Raw genomic sequence first — 27,496 nt, forward strand, 5'->3', positions numbered from 1 at the left:
CTGGTCTGTGGTGCCTGCCGGTGACGGAAGGGGGTTTGGAAGGAAGAGGCTCTTCGAACAATTTGTGTCTTTGTTTAATGGATCTTGTGAACACAGCACCAAATACAGTATGTCCACAAAGTGGACTTAAATTCTGTGAAACATAAAGCCCCAAATCAAATCAGAGTGGACAGATCAGAACCTCCCCACCACACTATAAAAAGTTCCACAGCGTTGCGTATTGTTGTGTGTGTGGGTTGTGGATGACTCAACAGCAGAGCCTGAGGTGCCTGGACTGTGTGGGATGGGGGGGTTTGGAGCGGGGTCTGAAGTCTCCACTGAGACCTTGAGCAAGGCTGGTCTCTGGCCTAGCCAGCCCGCTCTCTTTTCCCCTCTCTCTTTTCCTCTCCATCTCTATTTCTCTTTCTTTTGCGCTTCCTCTCTCTGATCTCCTTGAGGTTTTATAGCCCAGGTCTGAGGCCCTGACTTCCCAAGACGGTGCAGATGCTTTTTACTACCTAGTATGGAAACACCATAAAAATAGCTGCAGTGGGCAGGCAGACAGGCAGGCAGAAGAGCAGTCAGGCGTGCAGGCGGACAGGCAGGCGAGCAGGCGGCTAGGCAGGCGAGCAGGCAGAAGAGTAGGCAGAAGAGTAGGCGAGCAGGCAGAAGAGTAGGCAGAAGAGTAGGCAGAAGAGTAGGCAGACAGACAGGCAGACAGACAGGCAGGCAGACAGGCAGGCAGACAGGCAGACAGACAGGCAGACAGACAGGCAGACAGACAGACAGGCAGGCAGACAGGCAGGCAGACAGGCAGGCAGACAGGCAGGCAGACGAGCAGGCAGACGAGCAGGCAGACGAGCAGGCAGACGAGCAGGCAGACGAGCAGGCAGACGAGCAGGCAGACGAGCAGGCAGACAAGCAGGCAGACAAGCAGGCAGACAAGCAGGCAGACAGGCAGCGGTGGTTTTACAGCGTCTTGGACAAACAGTAGGAGAGCGTCAGCGAGGCCGACGTCCAACTGGCCATACAGATGACTGCACTAAAGGGAGGTCGACGTCCAACTGGCCATACAGATGACTGCACTAAAGGGAGGTCGACGTCCAACTGGCCATACAGATGACTGCACTAAAGGGAGGTCGACGTCCAACTGGCCATACAGATGACTGCACTAAAGGGAGGCCGACGTCCAACTGGCCATACAGATGACTGCACTAAAGGGAGGTCGACGTCCAACTGGCCATACAGATGACTGCACTAAAGGGAGGCCGACGTCCAACTGGCCATACAGATGACTGCACTAAAGGGAGGTCGACGTCCAACTGGCCATACAGATGACTGCACTAAAGGGAGGCCGACGTCCAACTGGCCATACAGATGACTGCACTAAAGGGAGGTCAAAGTCCAACTGGCCATACAGATGACTGCACTAAAGAGAGGTCAAAGTCCAACTGGCCATACAGATGACTGCACTAAAGGGAGGCCGAGGATAGGACTGTTGGCTCTGCAAATGTATCAAGCACTTAAGACTACACTGTACAATGTACTACACACTGTACACACACACTACAAACTGTACACACACACACACACACACTAAACACTGTACACACACCATATACAGACACACACTGTACGCAAAAGCAGAGGACAATTAACTGTTACAGCTATGTATCCAATTTGTGTAGCCTTTCATTACAGGACTGTAGACTGGCCCAGGAAGGCGTATGCAGTTACATTCTTCTTTTAAGAGCACAATAGGCTGGCTGCAGTTGGACAGACAGTAGACAGTCACAGTGGGAACATACAAAATCATTACCCTGGGAGATTTTAACAGCTCAAAACAGAGGGAGGGATATAAAAGAGACAGAGGGAGCGATAAAGAGAAAGTGAGAGAGACAGAGAGAAAGGAAGAGAATTACATTGATTATAACAGAGCTCGCTGGGGAAAAATCTATAGATCATCAGCTTTACATAAAGCCATTACGACATGGAGCTCATGTAGCCAGGAGGACAGTGGCGCTTTACTGAAGCCATGACTCCCTGGGCGTGGCATGGGTAGGTGATTGTGTGTCAGGGCAGGAAAGGGCACCAGAGACTGGCTGACCCCCTCTGGGTTTAATCTTCTGTGATCGGTCCATGGTGGACGGACAGCCCTACTACTGGGTAAAACACACACACCCAAACACAGCTGCACATCTTGCTAAATGAGAGTGGCCAAAAAGGCGACAAAATAAAAAGCACCACTTCCCATAACGTTAAGATACAGCCACGAGGGGAGTGCTAATTGCTAGCTGTGTATAGACAACTCGTTGCAGGCTAAATGAGTGGGCTGGGGGTGTGGAGGCAGTCTCTGTGGGGTGTTTCCATCGTGTTCAGCATATGTGGTGTGGGTTAGCTGGGTGTTGGGGTGAAGGCCTGACTCTCTCTCACACATCAATGAGGTGTAAGGAGTTATGACACCACAGTGACTGTTCTTCATCATGACACACAGCTGCTTGGCACTTTCCATGTTTCTATTATCTATTCACTAGGCTATTCATTATGATGTGTTACTAAATATGGGCTGGGCTTTACTGGGCTACGCAGTGTGGCTGGAGATGAGTTCTAGCCTCATTTACCAAGGCTTAGTAGATATTTAAGAGGTGTGAGGTTAGTTAGGTGAGCCAATAAAGCTTGTAGAATAGTAACATTGTGTTTTTATTGAACAACACTTGTGTGTGTGTGTTCCTTTAAGAGTTGTTGGGAGGTTGAGCTCCTGTAAATGAGCGAGCAACGCTGAACTAATCTTCCATGGAGGAACAGATTCCAAGATTCTTATCAGTGGCGTGATTGAGAGGAATTACAGACCGCGAGAGAAAGGGAGGGAGAGTGTCTCATGTCCCACCACCTAATCATACACTGCACACAGCCTTACTGACGCCATCACACTTTAATCAAACCACCCTCCACACACTGTTTCACAGGCCCTATCGTTAAAACAGTCATGTCATTTTAACCTTGGGGATTTTGGCTAATAATCAAGTCAAGATGATGTGAAGTGCGAGGGGTGAGGTGAAGGAGAGACAGGCTGTAGTGAAAGGGTGAAGGAGACACGGGCTGTAGTGAAAGGGTGAAGGAGAGACGGGCTGTAGTGAAAGGGTGAAGGAGAGACGGGCTGTAGTGAAAGGGTGAAGGAGAGACGGGCTGTAGTGAAAGGGTGAAGGAGAGACCGGGCTGTAGTGAAAGGGTGAAGGAGAGACGGGCTGTAGTGAAAGGGTGAAGGAGAGACGGGGCTGTAGTGAAAGGGTGAAGGAGAGACGGGGCTGTAGTGAAAGGGTGAAGGAGAGACGGGGCTGTAGTGAAAGGGTGAAGGAGAGACGGGGCTGTAGTGAAAGGGTGAAGGAGAGACGGGGCTGTAGTGAAAGGGTGAAGGAGAGACGGGCTGTAGTGAAAGGGTGAAGGAGAGACGGGCTGTAGTGAAAGGGTGAAGGAGAGACGGGCTGTAGTGAAAGGGTGAAGGAGAGACGGGGCTGTAGTGAAAGGGTGAAGGAGAGACGGGCTGTAGTGAAAGGGTGAAGGAGAGACGGGCTGTAGTGAAAGGGTGAAGGAGAGACGGGCTGTAGTGAAAGGGTGAAGGAGAGACGGGCTGTAGTGAAAGGGTGAAGGAGAGACGGGCTGTAGTGAAAGGGTGAAGGAGAGACGGGCTGTAGTGAAAGGAGAGACGGGCTGTAGTGAAAGGGTGAAGGAGAGACGGGCTGTAGTGAAAGGGTGAAGGAGACACGGGCTGTAGTGAAAGGGTGAAGGAGAGACGGGCTGTAGTGAAAGGGTGAAGGAGAGACGGGCTGTAGTGAAAGGGTGAAGGAGAGACGGGCTGTAGTGAAAGGGTGAAAGGAGAGACGGGCTGTAGTGAAAGGGTGAAGGAGAAACGGGCTGTAGTGAAAGGAGAGACGGGGCTGTAGTGAAAGGGTGAAGGAGAGACGGGCTGTAGTGAAAGGCTGAAGGAGAGACGGGGCTGTAGTGAAAGGGTGAAGGAGAGACGGGGCTGTAGTGAAAGGGTGAAGGAGAGACGGGCTGTAGTGAAAGGGTGAAGGAGAGACGGGCTGTAGTGAAAGGGTGAAGGAGAGACGGGCTGTAGTGAAAGGGTGAAAGAGAGACGGGCTGTAGTGAAAGGGTGAAAGAGAGACGGGCTGTAGTGAAAGGGTGAAGGAGAGGAGGGAAGTGAATAAACCAGCTCACAGCTGGTAAAGGGGGTATATGTGTAGCTTCACAACGGCCTTCAACAGAGCAGCATCCTAACCTCTAATTACACCACTAGGAATAGAACCTCTGAACGCCACACAGCCAGGACAGGGTGCCAGACCAGTCACCCCATAACCACTCTGCTGTCTCTGTAGTCACTCCAACATACACAAGCAGTTCTATGGGGTTTGTTGCGTCATGCTTCTTGGGTTGGACTTGTTGGGCTTTTCAGGACCAGTCACTGAGCTGTCGAGTCATAGCATTGTTTCGTACTGGCTCTGGTGGTTTTTGGGGTTAACTTGACCACTGTTCGAAAGAGCCATGGGACTGAAGGACCTACGGTAGAGTGAGAGGTTTTTCTTTGTTTTCTTCTCTTGCTCTCTCTGTGCAGTTAATTCAGAGCAAGCCGATACTGGCCTGCAATCCTGGGTGACCAAGGGGCTCCCCTCGCTCTCTGATACTCTAAAGCAGGCGGATTTAGAGACCAACGTGGCAGTTGTTTTGATCATGAGGCTTAATGATGAAAGTCACCTAAATTACAGCGTGGAGGACTACGCTGCTGCTCACAAACACACACACACACACTTTCACCCTGACCTCGTTAAGGTGGAAAAAAAGAGAAAGAAAAGTGGCTTTTGGGGGTACTTTTACTTTTTGGGGTACCCCGACAACATCATAATTCAAAACACTTAAGGTTCATCAGGTTTGGGCTGGCATAAATGAGGTGGTAACGCACCCATGTGGCGGGAGGGGGGGGGGTTGTTTGTGTAATGGACACTTAGGATGTAGCCACGGTGTATATGTAGGGTGTTACTATTGACAGTACTTTTTCTTCTATGGTATGGTCGTAAAGATGAAAGTGGTCACGGTTGCCGGCCTGTCGCTGAGCGGTTGGCCAGAACGGTGGGACCCCTGCTTTATCTCCTGATCAATCCAGCTCCACACACACACTTATAGGCCAAAGGTCGCTGAGTCAACTGTAGGTAGTCAAGGTAAACCAAGGGCGCCCCCTACAGATTGGACAGGTCATTCAGGCCAGGGCAAGAGGAGTAAGAGGTAAGAGGTAAGAGTTGTTCTGTAATGGCCAAACAGCAGCTCTGCTAAACCTCCAAGTAACAATCCTAAATTAAATGTGGTATTTACCTGCTTGGAGAGCACGCTATGTATGTGTGGGTGATTACTGTGTGTGCCATGTCAGAGTGATTGTGCGCATTGTGTGTGACGCGAGCGGATGTGAAGATGTAATACATCAGTGTGTGCGTGTTGGGGATTTATTGTCACACGCATTGTCAATGTGTGCAAGGTTTAGTCTATCTATTTGTAAGTCATTGATTGAGGGTGTGTATGTGTATAAAGGTATACACTTAGTTCATGTACAGTGCCTTGCGAAAGTATTCGGCCCCCTTGAACTTTGCGACCTTTTGCCACATTTCAGGCTTCAAACATAAAGATAATAAAGACTTTTTGTATCCAAATCCGGCTTTAAACTTCTTCACAACAGTATCTCGGACCTGCCTGGTGTGTTCCTTGTTCTTCATGATGCTCTCTGCGCATTTAACGGACCTCTGAGACTATCACAGTGCAGGTGCATTTATACGGAGACTTGATTACACACAGGTGGATTGTATTTATCATCATTAGTCATTTAGGTCAACATTGGATCATTCAGAGATCCTCACTGAACTTCTGGAGAGAGTTTGCTGCACTGAAAGTAAAGGGGCTGAATAATTTTGCGCGCCCAATTTTTCAGTTTTTGATTTGTTAAAAAAGTTTGAAATATCCAATAAATGTCGTTCCACTTCATGATTGTGTCCCACTTGTTGTTGATTCTTCACAAAAAAATACAGTTTTATATCTTTATGTTTGAAGCCTGAAATGTGGCAAAAGGTCACAAAGTTCAAGGGGGCCGAATACTTTCGCAAGGCACTGTATAAAGGTGGTAAATGTGTGTTACTAAAAAAAGGTGTGTGTGTGTTATTAATGTAAGCCTTTTCCCTGGGGGGTGCAGTCAGGCACATCTGAAGGTCTGAAGCAAAGGCCAGAGGCATGTGAAGGATTCCTACGAGAGACTGGAGGTCACAGTAAGCACCATCACTCAGCAGCTACTTTATTAGCTGCTCCTCCACACAGACCATGTGGTGCCTTTATTTCCGGGGAGAACAATCCATAAAGGTGGGAAGATGCCAGAGCAAAATCATTTGGTGTAGATTGAGGTCAGGAAGTATCCGCGGCACTCTGGGTAAAACTGGAACACACACACACACACACACACACACACACAAGCACACACTCTCCATCGCTCTCCTTAAAGGGATACTTCGAGATTTTGGCAATTAAGCAAAAGTCAGATGAACTCACAGATAACATTTATGTCTCTGCATCCAGTATGAAGGAAGTTTGGAGGTAGTTTTGTGAGCCAATGCTAACTAGCGTTAGCGCAACGGCTGGAAGTCTATGGTACTGTATGTACTAGCATGCTAGCAGTTACCATAGTCATCAAGTCATTGTACTAATGCTAGTTAGCAATTGAGGAGAGCAACATAACCTCTTCTGTTGTGAGAGTAGCATAATTCAACACCTCACACACCTAAAACGGTCTACCTGGTGTCGGACCAACATTAAGGCCTGACTGTGAGTCAGTGTGGTCACAGAAACACAAAGGGAGTGCCCCGGTGTGTGTGTGTGTCTTCACATATCAATGCACGGTTGTTGTCACTCTCCCACAGTGGGATGAAGTGCCATTGTCACTGCAGGGCCTACTTGATGGAGCCACTTCCATTGTGTGTTGACTGCAGGTGAGAGGAGGCACCTTCAGGCACCGGCCCCACTGACTACCATTGTTCTAACACAGATACATACATCCCCACTTCATAGGCCCTATCCACCGCACTCCTACAGAAGAGGTTAAGAGGGGGGGACACCCTGGAGTCCTACAGAAGAGGTTAAGAGGGGGACACCCTGGAGTCCTGAAGAAGAGGTTAAGAGGGGGACACCCTGGAGTCCTACAGAAGAGGTTAAGAGGGGGGACCACCCTGGAGTCCTACAGAAGAGGTTAAGAGGGGGACACCCTGGAGTCCTACAGAAGAGGTTAAGAGGGGGACACCCTGGAGTCCTACAGAAGAGGTTAAGAGGGGGGAACACCCTGGAGTCCTACAGAAGAGGTTAAGAGGGGGGACCACCCTGGAGTCCTACAGAAGAGGTTAAGAGGGGGGACCACCCTGGAGTCCTACAGAAGAGATTAAGAGGGGGGACACCCTGGAGTCCTACAGAAGAGGTTAAGAGGGGGGGACACCCTGCAGTCCTACAGAAGAGATTAAGAGGGGGACACCCTGGAGTCCTACAGAAAAGGTTAAGAGGGGGGGACACCCTGGAGTCCTACAGAAGAGGTTAAGAGGGGGACAGCCTGGAGTCCTACAGAAGAGGTTAAGAGGGGGGACACCCTGGAGTCCTACAGAAGAGGTTAAGACGGGGACAGGGAGGTTGTGTTCCCTTCACGTGGGTTCACACTAACATACAAATTGTTCCTCCCTCGCCTTTTCGGATTAGCATTCTTTACATCCAAAATAAATACTTTTGGTGTGTATGCCTGTGTGTGTGTGTTGCAGTGAGCTGTCTCCTTACCGCTGGGGTTGAATGCCATGCAGGATATGGGTTTGTCATGGGCTGGGAAGTGGGCCACCACTCCCTCTCCATCTGAGTCCTCACTCACCAGGACCTGGAACAAACGAACGCACGAACACACACACAGAGAGAGACATTCACCACAGACTCTACACAGAGATGGACTTTCCAACTTCTAACACATGGACTTCTTGTAGCTTCTTGCTGTAAGTAAAATCATGGATAATTAATATGTTACAATCCCACTGGTAAAGAGCATTGCCACCTTGTGGATGTAATTAGCAATCATCAAAATTAACACCAGAGAGAGGATTGTTCACAATCTCGTCTCGGTCTCTCTTTCTACAATGTCACCGCAGCACTGTACCCGCCATCTGTCTTCATGTGCTGCATGACAACTAAGACTGGAATGACAAAAGACTGATCTCAGACCAGTAGCTAAGCTCAAAGTCCTCCGACTGTTCAAAAGAAATACAGTGCTGCTGAGTATGATTCTGTTCTCAGACCAGGGGCTCTGTGTGTGTGTGTGTAAACGTCTCTGGTCTCAAACAGATTATAACTAAGCCCAGACATGAGTCCAGGGAAGGAGTAAGAGAGACAGAGAGGAGTGAGGGAGAGAGAGGTCGGTCTCATAGTGATAAATCTGGTCTAGTGTTGCATTAGTTTTAATAGGAGTCAGTCCAAACACAAAACAACCTCCAAGATCAACTGAGCCTTTTTTTCCAGACTGGACTAGAGGGAGAGAGAGGAGAAAAATGAAAAGAACAAGGAAAAAGGGTGACATAAACCAGACCCATTTTATTACGTAGGAGGCACACAATGTTGTTCTGTGAGGGAATCCTGCCGAAGCCCTTTGAAACTGAGAATTAGTGTCGGGGCTACCTCTGGAGAGTAAACCTATTATACAGGAGGAGTGAGTGAGTGAGTGAGTGAGTGAGTGAGTGAGTGAGTGAAAGAGGGGTCACCACTTCCAACAAAGGGGTCAACAAACTAGGTGAGTGATGTGGCAAGAAAACAATGCCATGCATTACCTGAAGTCACAACAATTCTCTCTCCCTCCCATCCCTGCTCTCCTCTCTCACTCCCATCCCTGCTCTCCTCTCTCCCTCCCATCCCTGCTCTCCTCTCTCCCTCCCATCCCTGCTCTCCTCTCTCCCTCCTCTAACTGTGTTTATGTGTAGTGTAGGGTTACTGTATAATGGCCGGTGACACAGTGCAGGCCTGCTTCTGCGGGCTTTATCCCCGGTCTGGAGGAGCCCTCAGGAAACTGAGGTACATGAACACACACACAAACACATCCAGACACACACACAGCACTGGCATACAGCGTACTGCAATAAAGGCATAGTACGGATTTATAGTAGCCTTATGCCCTCATACAGAGCGACTATAGCCAAATATCGTGTGAGCATTACACAGGCACCCTTTCATTTGCACTAAGGGAGCTAGGAAGAGAGGAGCGTGGCAGACAGAGGACGGATACAGGCATCTTGTGAGGTTACTGCTGATGATGAGCAGTGCATTCATTTAGTCTCCACACTGCTTAAAAAAGCTGGCGCTGTGGCGAAGGCCGAGCTGTGAAAATATGTGAGCAAGCAAAATAAATCCCACCTTAGGTCCCGAGGTAATGTCAGGTGCGTGTGTGGGGTGTGGGGTGGGCTCCTGAGTTTGCTCTAGCAGAGGATAAAAAAGGTTTAACCTGGGAGGTTTCTCACCGCACCACAAAACCCAAAGGTGTATTTACGGAGGTCAGAAAGGACAAGAAAAAGGAGGGAGGGAAGAGAGGAGAGAGAATCTGTTCTGATTGAGCCTGAGGGTGTAAAAGGGCGTTGTATGTGAGACGTGTTAATATGTAGGGCTGTGGCCCAGTAAATGTGACACTCTGTTAAAGATACTGTACAAGGAAATGGACACCTGGGAATGTTTTCTGGTTTCCCACAACGCACCAGTAAAAAACACTTCTCACTCTGATGAGAGAATGTCTAGAGACAGAGTTCAGTTTGGGGCAAACTAAGAACAGCTGTGCTAAGACAATATGTGGATTTATGTAACTTAAAGAGAAAGAATTAATGTGGTTCATTTCATATCTATGACCTGGCCTTCACCTGGGACCTGTGCCAAAAGCAGGAAGAGACTCATTACCATGATGTATCTAGCAGCCAGTGGCGGAGATAGGTTGGGCCCGTTTATAAGGTAGTGATGACATCATCATCAGGTGAGAATTATTGTTCAAACAAGAACCCCTGTAGGGTTATTACGTACACAAAAACCAACCAATACCTACACTGTATGTTTTGCTTTGTACAATTCTACAACATTACTTCAGAAAGCGATAACACTTTTGGGGAGCCATGGTCCATAACCCAAAGACACACAGTAGTACTTCTACCTCTCCCACAAGATCGTTCTAACTTCACATCGTGTCGCATTCCTTCGTCCATTCCTATTTCTGGTTGCAGAACGTGTACATTTTCTGACAGTTACTTCAGAAGGGGATGGAACACTGTTGGAGAGCCAGGGTCTATGACTTCGTGATCACACATACCTGTCCCTCTCCGACGTTGTGTGTGTCAATGACGGTGATTACTCCGGGGGCATGGGGGCTTCGGCGGGTGGTGCTGTGGGGGGTAGCACCCTCCTCGTCGGGGGCGCCAGTGGGTAGAGTACCAGCTAGCTGGGTCACCACCTTCCCCACCATGGTGAGACCAGTCTTTAGGGTCTAACCAGAACGACAGGGGGAAGGGGGAGGGAGAGCGAGAGAAACGCATATAAAGAGGGGGAGATGAGGAGAGAGAGGGAGGAGGTGGAGAATAGCAGGAAACAAACATCAGATTGGGCTCGTCGTCATAAAACAACTACAGACACTTCCAATAAAGAAGACACCAGTAAGTCTGTGTTTGACTATGGGGAGCTGGGAGAGGAGTGTTGATCAATATAGAATGACTGTGTCTATGCATGACTATGAGTGAGAGAGAGACGGCTATTTGCTCAACGCTAACAGCTGCTGATGATGATGATGATGTGGAGTGCTGAAACAGCAGGAGCCGAGTGTCTGCCACCAGTCTCTCCTCCCCAGTCTCCCCCTCAGCCCTACACAGATCAATGGCTCCTGTTTGGACTAGCACTAAAACCTCACACTACAGTGATTAGAAAACACATTAGTGTTGATCAATTAGGAGCCAAACGCCCTGTTTCATTATTGATGCGGCTCCGAGCAATTTACACACACCAGTCTGTTAGTGGGCTAGGTGGGGTCGCCAAGTGAGGGAGTGTGTGAGTGATGCATAGACCCAACAAATGCGAGGCGCCACGCGGTATTGACAGCGCTGCCTGGCCTGCATGCCTGATTAGGTTCTCCGGGGCCCCTTTGTGCTGACACACACACAGTACACTGACTCCATTAGCTCAGGACAGTGTAGCAGGGAGATAGACTCCACTTCAGCAGCCCTATCCATTTCTCTGAGCCTGGCCCTGGCCACAGAGGTATGTTTGAGTCAGACACCCTGGCGAGGAGCTGCCACACTGATTAAGAGCATCACACAGTCTGACAACAAGCAGGTTTGCTTTACGTTAATATTCCAGTGATTAGAATGAGGAATTATAATAATACAGCTGGAATTATGCGCTGTTATAAAATGTTATTTCCTATAAAAGGCTAGGAAACACTCCCCTTAGTGCTCCCTCTACACCCCCTCTCCCTTTCCAAGTCTCTGGACAGAAGCACTTAGTCTGTGTCGCGTTGTAGACTGGAGGGGAGGGCGGGCGAGGGTGAAAATATTGAGATTATAATATATAGTTCTCAACGGCGGCCGCAGACAATCCGTCTGCATATCGGGATGCCCTTAACCTCGTTTCCCCCTCCCTCCGCTAGCCAGGCTAACACTTTAGCGCTGCCGCCACTGCTCTTTTTGATGTATACCGCCATTAGCAGCTAATGGGACTTCATCACGCTAGCCGTTAGCGCTCATTAAGGAGAGAGGGAGGGAGAGAGAGGGGTAGACCATGGGAATAACTATGACCCGAGGGGTCTTCATAAATCAATTAGGGTTCCCCTTTGGGGGCCTGGCTAAGACCGGAGACTGGAACCTTATGAGGAGAGTGCAGCGCTAGGCTAGTAGCGCAGGTTAGCTCAGCCGCTACATCAACAGAGCGGAGGGGTATAAATTCAGCTTGGTATCAAAGGGCTTAGCAGTTAGGGTAGTGTAGCCTGGCGGTGCTCTCCAGCTGAGAGGACTATTACAGGGGCTGTGTCCCATATTGCAGTACAGTACAGGATGGAACCCCCTACAGACACACACAGGGACGATAGAAATTAGTTAAGATGCTCAGACTCTCAAGGCCTGTGTCTGGGTTATGATGTATAGTCTCATAACGGTGTCTGACTCACAGGGGAAAGCCAAGGTGGATCCTATATCACTTCTCAGAAATGTACAGATGATTTTATTACAACCACTGGGGTGGAGGGAGGTGTGAGTGTTTGTGTTTCACTTACTTTAGCAGCGCTGATGACTGTAGCTGTGTAAGACTGGGCATTGTCCCCGCAGGCACCGCCTCGAGACTGGTGACACCGGATCAACTGGGGGGGAGACAGAGAGGAAAACAGATAAGAAATAGATGATCATCCTCCTCCTGCAGCTGAGGCCAACCAGGAACAGAATATGAGGGTCAGCACATTAAAAACCTCTCCTATCCCACTGTCTATTTCCTGGGATCCATCCAGCCATCCCAGACCTACTCTATTCTTAAGGAACAGAGAAGCTTATAGTAGTAGTCAGTGACCCATCTGTCAATTACTTGAGTGGCCGAGCGTAATCAGACAACTACCAGACACAATTATCCATTAAATGTATTGCAAGAGTGCGTAGAGTGGACTTGCTTTTGGAAAATACAAAAATCCTATTAAATGGACATAAAAAACCCTACATCTGTTGGTTTTCAGTTGTTATCATTTCTAGTGGTCTCTTCTTGGAATGAGTTGTACTGAGAGATTAAAGAGCTAAAGTAAAAAATGAATTTGAGGATTGTAAATATGGTGTTGTGATAAGTACATCCGTGATGGATGGGTGTGTGTATATTCAGTGTGTGTGTGTCCTACCTTGTTCTCAGCGTAGGCTAGCCAGCGTCCTCCCAGTGCTATGGGGTTTAGGTTGGGGCCCGGACAGGGAAAGCAGCCTGAAACACAGGAGGAAACGTACAGTTATTGACCCTTCAGCCACAGGACAAACTGGATACACAACTGGGGCTGACAACACAGTCACACAAAAAACATTTAATATATACCAATCAAGGTGGAAAAATCAGACCTGTTTATCAACAACAAAAAAGCCTTTGGATTACCTAACTTCAACATGTTCCCTTTTAGAAGTTGTGAAACAGTGAATGCTGCTGTGGATATGTGCTTCAGGAGTCGGAGATCCTCTCCTCCGAGAGTGCCTCGGTCTCTCTTAAAGCCTTAATGTGTTTGAGAGGGGAAAGTGGATCACTGTGTATGAGTGTGTGGGTGTGTGTCTGTCTGTGTGGGCTTGCTTGCTTTAGTAGTCCCCATAGGGATCAGTCTGTCTGCCAGTCAATCTAGACAGGAGCCGTTCCCACTTTATTGGGTGCCACAGAACGCATGAGGTCATAGTGTGGCTCTAAGTAAAAAGAAACACACTCAAAAGCTCAGCATAAATACAATGGACGTCAACACACACACAGAAGATGAGGACAAAAGGCCCATAAATTCACAAGCGGATCAGCTATCAGTATAAACAAGAACAAATGTGTTCTCACTCACACAGATGTTGATGTAAACAGTCATGTCACACTAGACATGATGATGAGTAGTAATTAACTAAATAAAGGCATGCACACACTGGAGTCAATGGCCACACAGCACCAGACCTGGGTTCAAAAACTTTATCTGTGCTTGATTAAGCTTGTCTGGCTTGATAGACCAACATATTAGTTCCAAAATGTCCTACCCTGCCCGTCGGGCACGCCAGCAGGCTAAAGCAAACGCTCAAGGTATTTGAAAGATTACAAAGTACATATTTTTTTTAATAAATCCAGTTCTGCACAGCACATCCACCATCACAGGATTCACCACTACTCACAAACATGTCTGTAAACATGAGGGAGTCATGATGGATACGGACTTAAATGCACGCAGAGAGCAACTAGGACAAATACGCTTGTTTGCACACACACACACACACACACACACACACACCTCTATAAACGAACATAACAGTACAAATACACATCTCATATACAGACACGTACAAGCAAAAGCACACACCAATATGAGGTCATGTGAGTGCATGGAGGCAAAGGGAGAGGGGTTTGGCTGACATAATGTACTGCTCAGGGTGCAGATGAGATGGGGAGTCAGACAGTAATTTAGTGTTCAGAAGAGTCGAGGCTGGGAGGCGCGGGGTGAATAGGACTTGAGGTTAGCCACAATGCTACAGCCTTTTGTTGGCTCTCCAAGGCTGGGGGAGAACGACCCACTCAGCCCAGGCAGTGAGACAACATGTGTCTGACACATCCTGTGAGGAAAGAGGGGGAGGAGAGGAGAGGAGAGAGGAAAAGAGAAAAAAGGAAGAGGAGAGGGGGAAGAGAGGATGAGACAAGAGATTGTAAAAGAGAAAAGACAGAGAGAGGAGAGGAAGGGGGAGAGGGGAAAGGACATAGAGAGAGAATAGAGGGAGAGAAGGGGAGAGGGGAAAGGACATAGAGAGAGAATAGAAGGAGAGGGGAGAAGAGGAAAGGACATAGAGAGAGAATAAAGGGAGAGAAGGGGAGAAGAGGAAAGGACCAAGAGAGAGAATAGAGGGAGAGAAGGGGAGAGGGGAAATGACATAGAGAGAGAATTGAGGGAGAGAAGGGGAGAGGGGAAAGGACATAGAGAGAGAATTGAGGGAGAGAAGGGGAGAGGGGAAAGGACAGAGAGAGAATAGGGAGAGAAGGGGAGAGAGGAAAGAGGGGAAAAGGCTGAGGTGAACAGAGGAAAGAAAATGCAGAGTGCTGAAGAAAGAAAGATGAAAACATTTGAGGGAGAAAAAGGGGAAACACCAACCCAAACCTCACATCCCCACACAGACAGACCTACCTCATCCCCAGTCCACAACACTCTAAAGACAAGCAACAACTTAAAACAACCCACATTACAGGACGCCTGTGTTGCTGTTCTTCCTCCCCAAAGACATCTCCATTTTACAAGGATGAAGCATCATTCAGAGCGATTAACAGTGATTGACTATACTCGTTGTCCTGTGGCCCTGCCAGCCAGACATAGGGGGGAAAGGCAGGCAGAACAGACAACACATTAAGAACATATTCTCCTAACAGCAGTTTGCTTACTGTCTACAGACAGCAATGGCCTTGTTACAAAGAATGTTTCACGTCATCCTGCACTGTCCAGGGGTCATGTTTAGTTGGGCACAAATGAGCAAAACAACCCAATGAGCAGTCTTATTGTACTAGTACGATACCAGCCAGTTTCAAAATGTTTTATCCCCTTCAGTGCCTTCTGAACACAACCTAGGTAGGTAGTGTAGCTAGCTATATGATGTTGAGTTGTAAACATGCTATAAACACACTCAGAGATGTTGATATGTGCTACGCTACCAGAGGGAATCCAGCATGCTCTACCATTAAGTTTCAGTTAAACAGTTTAGGCCTGTTTCAAAGACTTGTTCGAAACGTTGTGCTGGTTTGGTGGTTTGTGAGTGGTGAGGTAAACGCTGCCAGTACCTGTCTTCAGTTGGTTGTTTGGGCTGGGTGATACCAGCGTGACAGACCTGCTTGTCTTCTGGTGATGGGATGTTTGTGTGGAAATGCTGATGTGTTACGTGACTGGGCTGGCTCTGTGTGTTGGTGCGACTGGCTATATAACTGTTAGTGGGCTGTTACTGTTATATGGCTTCAGTGTTCTCACAGATGTACACAGAGATCGACACAGGACAGAGCACCTGTTCCAAGATGATATGTCCATTGATTTCACTGAAGAGTAGATGCATCTGTGAGTACTAATTACAGTATCCACTGGTCTACTGTGTGTGTGTACACCATGTATGTGTGCGAGTGAGAGTGCATGCATGCGTGTGTGTGATAAGAATAGTGTGTGTAGGATAGAACAGAATAGAACAGCGGCGTCTGTAAAGAGAAGAGGTGGCGGACTATGTATTCTTGTAAATAACAGCTGGTGAACAACATCTAATGAAGTCTCAAGGTTTTGCTCGCCTGAGGTAGAGTATCTCATGATAAGCTGTAGACCACACCATCTACCTAAAGACTTTTCATCTGTATTAATCGTAGCTGTCTACACACCACCACAGACCGAGGTTGGCACTAAGACCACACTCAATGAGCTGTAAGCCATAAGCAAACATGAAAACGCTCATCCAGAGGCGGCGCTCCTAGTGGCCGGGGACTTTAATTCAGGGAAACTTAAATCCGTCTTACCAAATTTCTATCAGCATGTTAAATATGCAACCAAAGGGGGGGAAAAAATCATTATAAAAAACTCTGGGTCACCTGTATCCACACACAGAGACGCATACAAAGCTCTCCCTCGTTCCTCTATTTGGCAAATCTGACCATAACTCTATCCTCCTGATTCCTGCTTACAAGCAAAAATTAAAGCAGGAAGCACCAGTCACTCGATCAATAAAAAAAATTCAGATGAAGCAGATGCTAAGCTAAAAGACTGTTTTTCTAGCACAGACTGGAGTATGTTCCGGGATTCCTCCGATGGCATTGAGGAGTACACTACATAAGTCATTGGCTTCATCAATAAGTGCACTGATGATGTCATCCCCAAAGTGACTACGTACAGTTGAAGTCTGAAGTTTACATACACCTTAGCCAAACACATTTAAACGCAGTTATTCACCAATCCTGACATTTAATCCTAGTAAAAATTCCCTGTCTTAAGTCAGTTAGGCTCACCACTTTATTTTAAGAATGTGAAAAGTCTAAATAATAGTAGAGAGAATTATTTATTTCAGCCTTTATTTCTTTCATCGCATTCTCAGTGGGTCAGAAGTGTACATACACTGAATTAGCATTTGGTAGCATTGCCTTTAAATTGTTTAACTTTGGTCAAACGTTCCAGGTGGCCTTCCACAAGCTTCCCACAATAAGTTGGGTGAATTTTGTCCCATTCCTCCTGACAGAGCTGATGTAACTGAGTCAGGTTTGTAGCCCTCCTTTCTCACATGCGCTTTTTCAGTTCTACCCACACATTTTCTGTAGGATTGAGTTCAGGGCTTTGTGATGGTCACTCCAACACCTTGACTTTGTTGTCCTTAAGCCATTTTGACACAACTTTGGAAGTAGGCTTGGGGTCATTTGCGACTAAGCTTTAACTTCCTGACTGACGACTTTTGCTTCAATATATCCACATAGTTTTTCTGTCTCATCATGCCATCTATTTTGTGAAGTGCACCAGTCCCTCGTGCAGCAAATCACCTCCACAACATGTCTCTGCCACCCCCGTGATTCACGGTTGGGACGGTGTTCTTCGGCTTGCAAGCCTCCCCTTTTTCCTCCAAACATAACGATGGTCATTATGGCCAAACAGTTGTATTTTGTTTCATCAGACCAGAAGACATTTCTCCAAAAAGTATGATCTTTGTCCCCATGTGCAGTTGCAAACCATAGTATTGCCTTTTAATGGTGTTTTTGGAGCAGTGGCTTCTTCCTTGCTGAGCAGCCTTTCAGGTTATGTCGACATAGTTTTTGTTAACTGCGGATGGTTTTGTTGACTGTGGTTATAGACACTTTTGTACATGTTTCCTCCAGCATCTTAACAAGGTCCTTTGCTGTTGTTCTGGGATTGATTTGCATTGCACTTCTCACACCAAAGTGCGTTCATCTCTAGGAGACAGAACGCGTCTCCTTCCTGAGCGGTATGACGGCTGCGTGGTCCAATGGTGTTTATACTTGCGTACTATTGTTAGTAGAGATGAACGTGGTACCTTCAGGCGTATGGAATATGCTCCTAGCTGATTTATTTTGTTTGTCCCATGATGTCAAGCAAAAAGGCACTGAGTTTGAAGGTAGGCCTTGAAATACATCCACAGGTACACCTCCAATTGACTCAAATGATGTCAATTAGCCTATCAGAAGCTTCTAAAGCCATGACATCATGTTCTGGGACTTTCCAAGCTGTTTAAAAAAGGCACAGTCATCTTAGTGTATGTAATCTTCTGACCCACTGGAATTGTGATACAGTGAATTATAAGAGATCTGTCTGTAAACAATTGTGGAAAAATGACTTGTGCCATGCACAAAGTAGATGTCCTAACCGACTTGCCAAAACTATAGTTTGTAAACAAGAAATTGGTGGAGAGGTTGAAAAACAAGTTTTACTGACTCCAACCTAAGTGTATGTAAAATTCCCGACTTTAACTGTATATACCCAACCAGAAGCCATGGATTACAAGTAACATCCACACTGAGCTAAAGGAAAGAGATGCCGCTTTCAACCGGAAGCTTATAAGAAATCCCGCTATGCCCTCAGACAAACCATCAAACAGGCAAAGCGTCAATACAGGATAAAGATCGAATTATACTAGACCGGCTTTGACACTCGCCGGATGCGGCGGAGCTTGCAAACCATTACAGACTACAAAGCAAAGCACAGCCGAGAGCTGCCCAATGACACGAGCCTACCAGACGAGCTAAACTACTTCAATGCTTGCTTCGAGGCAAATAACACTGAAATATGCATGAGAGCACCAGCTGTTCCCGGAAGACTGACATCATGCTCTCCGCAGCCGATGTGAGTAAGACCTTTAAACAGGTCAACATTCACAAGGCCGCAGGGCCAGACGGATTACCAGGATGTGTACTGCAAGCATGCGCTGACCAACTGGCAAGTGTCATCACTGACATTTTCGACCTCTCCCTGTCTGAGTCTGTAATACCAACATGTATTAAGCAGACCACCATAGTCCCTGTGCCCAAGAACACTAAAGTAAATAACTGCCTGCCTAAATGAATACCGACCCCTAACACTCACGTCTGTAGCCATGAAATGCTTTGAAAGGCTGGTCATGGCTCACAACATCCTTATCCCAGAAACACTAGACCCACTCCAATTTGCATACCGCCCTAACAGATCCACAGATGATGCAATCTCTATTGCACTCCACACTGCCCTTTCCTACCTGGACAAAAGGAACACTTATGTGAGAATGCTATTCATTGACTACAGCGCAGCGTTTAACACCATAGTGCCTCTAAACTCATCAATTTCTATTTATTTATTTCACCTTTAATTAACCAGGTAGGCCGCAACCTGGCCAAGATAAAGCAAAGCAGTGCGACAAAGAAACAACAGTTACACATTGTATAAACAAATGTACAGTCAATAACACAATTGAAAAATGTATGTACAGTGTGTGCAAATGTAGTAAGATTAGGGAGGTAAGGAAATGAATAGGCCATAGAGGCAAAATAATTACAATTGATCATTAACACTGGAGTGATAGATGTGCAAGTAGAGACACTGGGGTGCAAAAGAGCAAAAATAAATAAATAACATGGGGATGAGGTAGTTGGGTGTGCTATTTACAGATGGGCTGTGTACAGGTACAGTGATCATCAGTAAGCTGCTCTGACAGCTGATGCTTAAAGTTAGAGAGGGAGATATAGGTCTCCAGCTTCAGTGATTTTCAGTTCCAGTCATTGGCAGCAGAGAACTGGAAGGAAAGGCGACCAAACAAGGTGTTGGCTTTGGGGATAACCAGTGAAATCTACCTGCCGGAACGCATGCTACGGGTGGGTGTTGCTATGGTGACCAGTGAGCTGAGATAAGGCAGAGCTTTTCCTAGCAAAGACTTATAGATGACCTGGAGCCAGTGGGTTTGGCGACGAATATGTAGCGAGGGCAGCCAACGAGAGCATACAGGTCGCAGTGGTGGGAGGTATACTAAACACCTCCCTCTGGAACTGGATCCTGGACTTCCTGACAGGCTGCCCCCAGGTGGTAAGGGAAGGTAACAACACATCCACCACGCTGATCCTCCACACAGGGGCCCCTCAGGGATGCGTGCTCAGTCCCCTCCTGTACTCCATGTTCACTCATGACTGTACGGCCAGGCACGACTCCAACACCATCATTAAGTTTGCCAATGACAACAGTGGTAGGCCTGATCACTGACAATGACAAAACAGCCTATAGGGAGGAAGTCAGAGAACTGGCCGTGTGGCGCCAGGACAACAACCTCTCCCTCAATGTGATCAAGACAAATGAGATGATTGAGGCTACAGGAAAAAGAGGACCAAGCACGCCCCCATTCTCATCGACAGGGCTGTAGTGGAGCAGGTTGAGAGCTTCAAGTTCCTTGGTGTCCACATCACCAACAAACTAAAAATTGAGCAAACACACCAAGACATTCTTGAAGATGGCACGACAAAACTTATTCCCCCTCAGGAGACTGAAAAGATTTGGCATGGATCCTCAGATTCTCCAAAGGTTCTACAGCTGCACCATCGAGATTGGTTGCATCACTGCCTGGTATGGCAACTGGTTGGCACCCGACCGCAAGGCACTACAGAGGGTAGTGCGTATGGTCCAGTACATCACTGGGGACAAGCTTCCTGCCATCCTGGACCTCTATACCAGGTGGTGTCAGAGGAAAAACCTAAAAATTGTTGAAGACTCCAGCCACAATAGTCATAGACTGTTCTCTCTGCTACCACACGACAAGCGGTACCGGAGCGCCAAGTTCAGGTACAAGAGGCTTCTAAACAACTTCTACCCCCCTCTTTTACACCGCTGATACTCTGTTGTTATCTATGCTTAGTCACTTTAATAACTCTACCTACACTACCGGTCAAAAGTTTAACAACACCTACTCATTCCAGGATTTTTCTTTATTCTTCCAGTTTTCTACAATGTAGAATAATAGTGACGACATCAAAACTATGAAATAAAACATATGGAATCATGTAGTAACCAAAAAAAGTGTTAGACAAATCAAAATATATTTTATATTTCAGATTCTTCAAATAGCCACCCTTTGCCTTGATGACAGCTTTGAACACTAGGCATTCTCTCAACCAGCTTCATGAGTTAGTCACCTGGAATGCATTTCAATTAACAGGTTTACCTTGTTAATTTGTGGATTTTCTTTTCTTAATGCGTTTGAGCCAATCAGTTGTGTTGTGACAAGGTAGGGTGGTATACAGAAGATAGCCCTATTTGGTGAAAGACCAAGTCCATATTATGGCAAGAATAGCTCAAATAAGTAAAGAGAAATGACAGTCCATCATTACTTTAAGACATACAATATGGAACATTTCAAGAAATTTGTACATTTTCTCAAGTGCAGTCGCAAAAACCATCAAGCGCTATGATGAAACTGTCTCTTATGAGGATCTAGAACAAGGCCCTAATCCCTATATAGTGCACTACTTTTGACCAGGCACCATCAGGTGCCATTAAGGATACACACACAGTCCCAGCTCCTTACTTGTAACAAAGAACTTTTTGTTGAAGGTACAGCTGTCGAATGCAGCAATCTTCTCCTGCAGGGCGACAACTAGAATCCTACAAGAACCAGGAAAATTACAAATAGTATGTGATTTTCATATAACATGAAACTACAATATATTTATATGAATGCAAAAAGTGATGCCACCATACGTACTCCTTGTTGCAGTGCAGGTCATAGATGGGCGTCTTGAACTGGATGGACTTGACCATCTCCCCTGTCCTCAGTGAGTACAGGTCCACACAGCAGTATGGAGGGCTCGTCCTAGGCACAGAAACACATCCTTTATTTGACACATTCAGTACAAAATAGCCATATTTTCAAGGATTTCTCTCTCAATTCAAGGGCTTTATTGGCATGGGAAATGTTCACATTGCCAAAGCAAGTGAACTAGATAATAAACAAAAGTGAAATAAACAATATGAATTAACAGTAAACATTACACTCACAAAAGTTCCAAATGAATAAAGACATTACAAATGTCATATGTGCAAATAGTTAAAGATCAAAAGGGAAATTAAATAAACAAATATGGGTTGTATTTACAATGGTGCTTGTTCTTCACTGGTTGTCCTTGTGTCAACAGGTCACAAATCTTGCTGCTGTGATGGCACACTGTGGTATTTCACCCAATAGACATGGGAGTTTATCAAAATTGGGTTTGTTTTAACATTTTGTGGGCAACCCCTCGCTCTCCACACCCTCACCCCCCCCTTTATGCACGACACAACCCAGAGTGCCTGGATACAGCACTTAGCCGTGGTATAGTGGCCATATACCACAAACCCCCAAGGTGCCTTATTGCTATTATAAACTGGTTACCAACGTAAAAATAAATGTTTTGTCATACCTGTGGATTACGGTCTGATATACCACAGCTGTCAGCCAATCAGCATTTAGGGCTTGTTTCAGCCTAGCCTACTGACACAAAAAGTTAAGAATACAAAATTCCGATCTTATCTCCTGCAGCACTACTTCTACTCCACTGACCAGCAATGGGCTGCAAGCATCAATTAGGTTCTAATGTCGGTCTGCGTTCTCAATCACTCAAACCAACCGAACAACAGGCCACTATTTCTCTTCTTTATGGTGGAAAAGATCTGCTCTTTCCATTCAGGCCTCTCTCTGACAAATGCAAACAGTGGATGAAATACTGTGGCCGAAGCGTTGAGAAAATTACCCCATTTCAAATTATGCACACATCAGGCCATCACAAAGCAGCCAAGGCATCTTAAACTGTTCGCAAAGCACCGGGAACATGGAAACACTTAGGGGAGAGTTGAATGGTAAAAAGCTGCAGGGACCGTCCATGTGCTACTTGATAGCCCTGAGTCGCAGCCATGGAGAACCGGAGAGGGTTTCATTTGTCAAAATTCTTCCAATGAGGGAATCTTAGAATGGAGCCGATGATAGAGAAGCCAGTCTGCCTGCATCAGTCTCTCTCGCTTCTTCTCCATCTTGTTCTCTCTAATTAATTCAGTCTCTCCCCCTCTCCTCTCCCTCTCTTGCGCTCTTCTCCTGCTCTCTTGTCCAAGTCCTCGCTCTTGGTCAATAGTCAAGGCTCTTGATTAACTGCTGTTGGTTTGTGTTAGCCGTGTGTAGACTGGCTATATTGAGTCTTGTCGCTACAGCAAATGCCAAGCAGAATTAGTGTTGGTGAACTCAGGCTGTGTTCTGGCTCCATGTCTGCCTGGGGACTGGGTGGTACAAAAACACTCATTAAGTCCTGTTGCAGACATAAGGGGAGACATGCAGGTAACTGCCAAATTAAAGGAAACACTTGAGTAAATGAAGGATACCAAGTACAGTACCAGTCAAAAGTTTGGAAACACCTAGTCATTCAATGTTTATTTTTACTATTTTCTACATTGTAGAATAATAGTGAGAACATCACAACAATGAAAAAACACATGGAATCATATAGTAACCAAATAGATTTGAGATTCTTCAAAGTAGCCACCCTTTGCCTTGATGACAGTTTTGCACAGTCTTGGCATTCTCTCAACCAGCTTCATGAGGAATGCTTTTCCAACCGACTTGAAGGAGTTCCCACATATTCTGAGCACTGCTTTTCCATCACTCCGCAGTCCAATTCATCCCAAACAATCTCAATTGGATTGAGGCCGGGTGATTGTGGAGATCAATTAATCTGACGCAGCACTCCATCACTCTCCTTCTTGAATAAATAGCCCTTACACAGCCTGGAGGTGTGTTTGGTCATTGTCCTGTTATAGTCCCACTACGCAAACCAGATGGGATGGCATATCGCTGGAGAATGCTGTGGTAGCCAAGCTGGTTAAGTGTGCCTTGAATTCTAAATAAATTACAGAACAGGGAATAGGGCCCTGGTCAAATGTAGTGCACTATACAGGGAATAGCAAAGCACCCCCACACCTACTCCATGCTTCATGGTGGGAACCACACATGTGGAGATCATCCACTCACCTACTCTGCGTATCACAATTCCACTGCAGTTGGAACCAAAAATCTATAATTTGGACTCTTCAGACCAAAGGGAAGATTTCCACTGGTCTAATATCTATTGCTCGTGTTTCTTGGCCCAAGCAAGTCTCTTATTATTATTGGTGTCCTTTAGTAGTGGTTTCTTTGCAGCAATTCAACCATGAAGGACTGATTCACACAGTCTCCTCTGAACAGTTGATGTTGAGATGTGTCTGTTACTTGAACTCTGAAGCATTTATTTAGGCTGCAATCTGAGTTGCAGTTAACTCTAATGAACTTATCCTCTGCAGCAGGTAACTCAGGGTCTTTCTTTCCTGTGGTGGTCCTCAGAGCCAGTTTCTTCATAGCGCTTGATGGTTTTTGCGACTGCACTTGAAAAAAATATAAAAGTTATTTGAATGTTCCAGATAGACTGACCTTCCTGTCATAAGGTAATGATAGACTGTCATTTCTCTTTCCTTATACAACCTCTACCTTGTCACAACACAACTGATTTGTTCAAACGCATTAAGGAAAGAAAGGTTAATTGAAATGCATTCCGGGTGATTAACTCAAGTTGGTTGAGAGAATGCCAAGAGTGAGCAAAGCTGTCATTAAGGCAAAGGGTGGCTATTTGAAGAATCTCAAATATAAAATAGTGATTTGTTTCACACTTCTTTGGTTACTACATGATTATGTTATTACATAGTTTTGATGTCTTCACTATTATTCTACATTGTAGAAAATTGTAAAAAATAAAGAAAAACCCTGTAATGGAGTAGGTGTGTCCAAACTTTTGACTGGAACTGTATATATTGAAAGCAGGTGCACATAGGTGTAATTTCTGAGTTAATTAAGCAATTAAAATCCCAATATGCTTAGGCTCATGTATAAAAATGCCCAGTTGTCCATTATTTTGGCTACAATGCCTAGTCGTGCTGAGTGATTAGTGCTTTTTGAGGTATGTTCGGTTTCGGTTCAATTATTAAAACAATTACGGTTTTCGATTACTTTTATTAAATGCTCTGTGCATTACGTGGGTTGAATGCTGTAATAACACAGAATAAAATAATTAATAAAGTCCCATGATGGTAGTGACTGCCCATTACTGCTTATCACTTATTAACCATTATTTATTAATCATTACTTCAGTTTAATAAAATATTTCAGTTGTGTATATTACATGTTTCATTTGATTACTTGATTATTTCATTCCAAGTTATCATCTCAGCTCTTTAAAGCTGCTGCCTATTCTGTCTGACAAAATCACAATTTTGTAGTTCAAAGTAAATAAGGCATACTTATGACTGCTGAATACCATCAATCACTTTGATTATGTATTTTCAGATAGAGATAACTTGTGAAGCAACAGCTGCTCTCTATAACACCTCATGATTGTGGATTCTCTTCTGTAGCAGGCGTAAAATAATCTGGACAAGTAGGTGCGCAATGGATTATGGTCATTGTAGTTAATAACCACGTTTTTGGCACTCAACAGAAAAATAACAAATGAAATATAAGTCAAATAATTGAACATGCATCGGTCAATTAGTAGTATAGAAATCAACATTTAGGTTAATCACTAAGCACTAATGGTTACAAGAAGAGATCTGTGACTTTGAAAGAGGGGTCTCAAAAGGAGAATAGAGGGTGTGTGTGTCTCAGTCACAAGATCTCAACCCAGTTGAACACTTTTTGGGAGGTTCTGGAGCAGCGCCTGACACAACATTTTCCACCACCATCAACAAAACACCAAACGAAGGAATTAGACGTGAAAGAATGGTGTCGCATCCCTACAATAGAGTTCCAGACAAAAGCACATTGAAGCTGTTCTGGCCCTATTCCCCATAAAGTGCACTACTTATGGAGCAGCCGCTGTCCACTCCCTAAAAAGGATGCTCACCCCTTGATTAAGGGGATTAGTGTGTGCGTGGAAGCAGCACCACTCCACAGAGCTTGGGCAGACACAAATGCAGCTCCACACCCACTGACAAAGTCAGAGGCGCGTCCGTCCGTCCGTCTGTGGCTGGAGCCCTCAGATCTCTCAGCCCAGCCAGAGACACAGTGTCCGTGTGTGCATGCCTGACACTGCATGTTTGTGTGCGCACGCGAGTCTGTGTGAGTGTCGGGTGTATGTACCAGCGGGAGTGTCTGACGTTGTGTGTGCGCGCATTTCCCCTGTCATTTCCTGTAAGAGGCAATGGGGAAGATAAAGGAGGTGACAAGTTTTGGGTGACCTCCATTCAGTTGTCCATAGCAGCCGGACATAATACTGATCTGCTGCAGGCCTTACACTAAGGCATATTATGATACTCTCTGGCACAGCAAGGATAGCATTACCAAACTGAGTACAAGAATTGAGATTAATAGAAAAATATAACTTCTAACTTGTTTTCTGGCGGCTCCTCCATCGATTTCAGCGTTATCACCGTGGTCAGATCAATCTAATCCAAATGCTTTTTACGAAATAACAGGCGCCCGGATTGATTCACTCATGGGGACAATGATGTCCCGCCTGTCCCTCTATTACAGAATCAAAATGGCCCCCGGTTGAATTGTTTTGGCCTGGGCAGTATTTTAACAAATGGCGGTGTTCTAATGGAGCCAGGGCAGGATCAGCTGTAATGTGATTTCCTGGTGCTGGGGCTGCGGAGGCGTGGGTTGAAAGCCAGGCTAAATCATCATTATCATTGATCAGGGCTAGATGTCAGTCCAGTAACATGTTAAGGTGACACTGAGCGCCCTCTTCCGCCTCAGTAATAGGACTGTTATTACGGCCTATGAGATCAATGTGTCAATTACTATTTACTGGGATTGGCCATTTTGGGTCTGAATTGATGCAGAGAGTGGGAAGGAGACTGAAGCAGTTGGGAGAGAGAGCGAGGGAGAGAGAAAAAGAAAGAGAGCGGGGGAGAGCGAGAGATGTGATTGTAAAATCATAAAAAAAGTTTAGATTGTGTATGTGCTTAGACACACACACACATTGAAATAGAGGTACACACACTACTGAGGCAACGGCCATGACCTTTGGAGGAAAGTCTAAGCCTGCTGAAGTGGAAAGAGTTGGTTTTGGCCCAAGTCGACTTCTAACATGAAGGGTTTCCCTCATATAACAGCAATCCTAAATGACTGCTAATTACTGGGTAGTAGGCTGTAAAGCAGCCAGACAGAGTTCCACACCTGCTACATCCATCTATCTCCACCTCAAACGGCCACTGGGCAAGCTAGTAAAACAGACGTGTACGTCCTAAACGGCACCCTATTCCCTATATAGTGCACTAATTTTGACCAGGGCCCTATTCCCTATATAGTGCACTAATTTCTGGTCAACATTAGTGCACTATCTAGGGAATAGGCTGTCATTTGGGATGACACCATGTTTCTGGGTCTCTTGACCGTCCAGCACAGCTCTGTTTTATCTGGCCTGCTATAGACTAGCTACTGTACCATTTTGGAAAATGTATTCACAACAGAACGGTTATATGACTTTTACAACCGAGGCAGAGTCTTCATTTTAGCAACACGTCAGTTTACAATGGTTATTATGTACATTATGTCAGATGCATGCCATTTAAATCACAAGGGTTTTTTCCTGCATGAAAGACGTCTTTAACATGTGTTATTTTAGCTTCAACACGACGGCGCTGTGAGCTGGGCTTGCATTTCTTCTCCGGGAGGGAACGTCTGGCTTCTGGTCAACGGAACCGGGAAGGTTATTATTTTATGAACCTGAGCGGAACCGA

General features: G+C 45.9%; 1 protein-coding gene across 14 annotated transcripts in view; it reads right to left on the reverse strand.

Annotated features, from left to right (window-relative positions):
- The window catches only part of LOC110503843 (BCAS3 microtubule associated cell migration factor), a 340,843-nt gene that overhangs the window by 287,831 nt on the left and 25,516 nt on the right, over positions 1-27,496 (reverse strand). For 7 of the 14 annotated variants that reach the window (XM_090218455.1, XM_090218451.1, XM_090218453.1 and 4 more), the window contains exons 8-13: positions 21,468-21,575; positions 21,291-21,367; positions 12,917-12,993; positions 12,314-12,397; positions 10,367-10,531; positions 7,822-7,915 (exon numbers count right to left, since the gene is read on the reverse strand). In XM_090218455.1, coding sequence (XP_090074581.1) covers positions 7,822-7,915; positions 10,367-10,531; positions 12,314-12,397; positions 12,917-12,993; positions 21,291-21,367; positions 21,468-21,575 — 605 coding nt within the window. Of the gene's footprint in view, positions 1-7,821; positions 7,916-10,366; positions 10,541-12,313; positions 12,398-12,916; positions 12,994-21,290; positions 21,368-21,467; positions 21,576-27,496 lie in introns of all 14 variants that reach the window. The other 7 variants (XM_090218454.1, XM_090218450.1, XM_090218452.1 and 4 more) reach the window with 1 other exon arrangement.

This window comes from Oncorhynchus mykiss, chromosome 24 (assembly GCF_057628025.1).
Source record: "Oncorhynchus mykiss isolate SJ-2025 chromosome 24, ASM5762802v1, whole genome shotgun sequence".
Classification (NCBI taxonomy): Eukaryota; Metazoa; Chordata; class Actinopteri; order Salmoniformes; family Salmonidae; genus Oncorhynchus; species Oncorhynchus mykiss.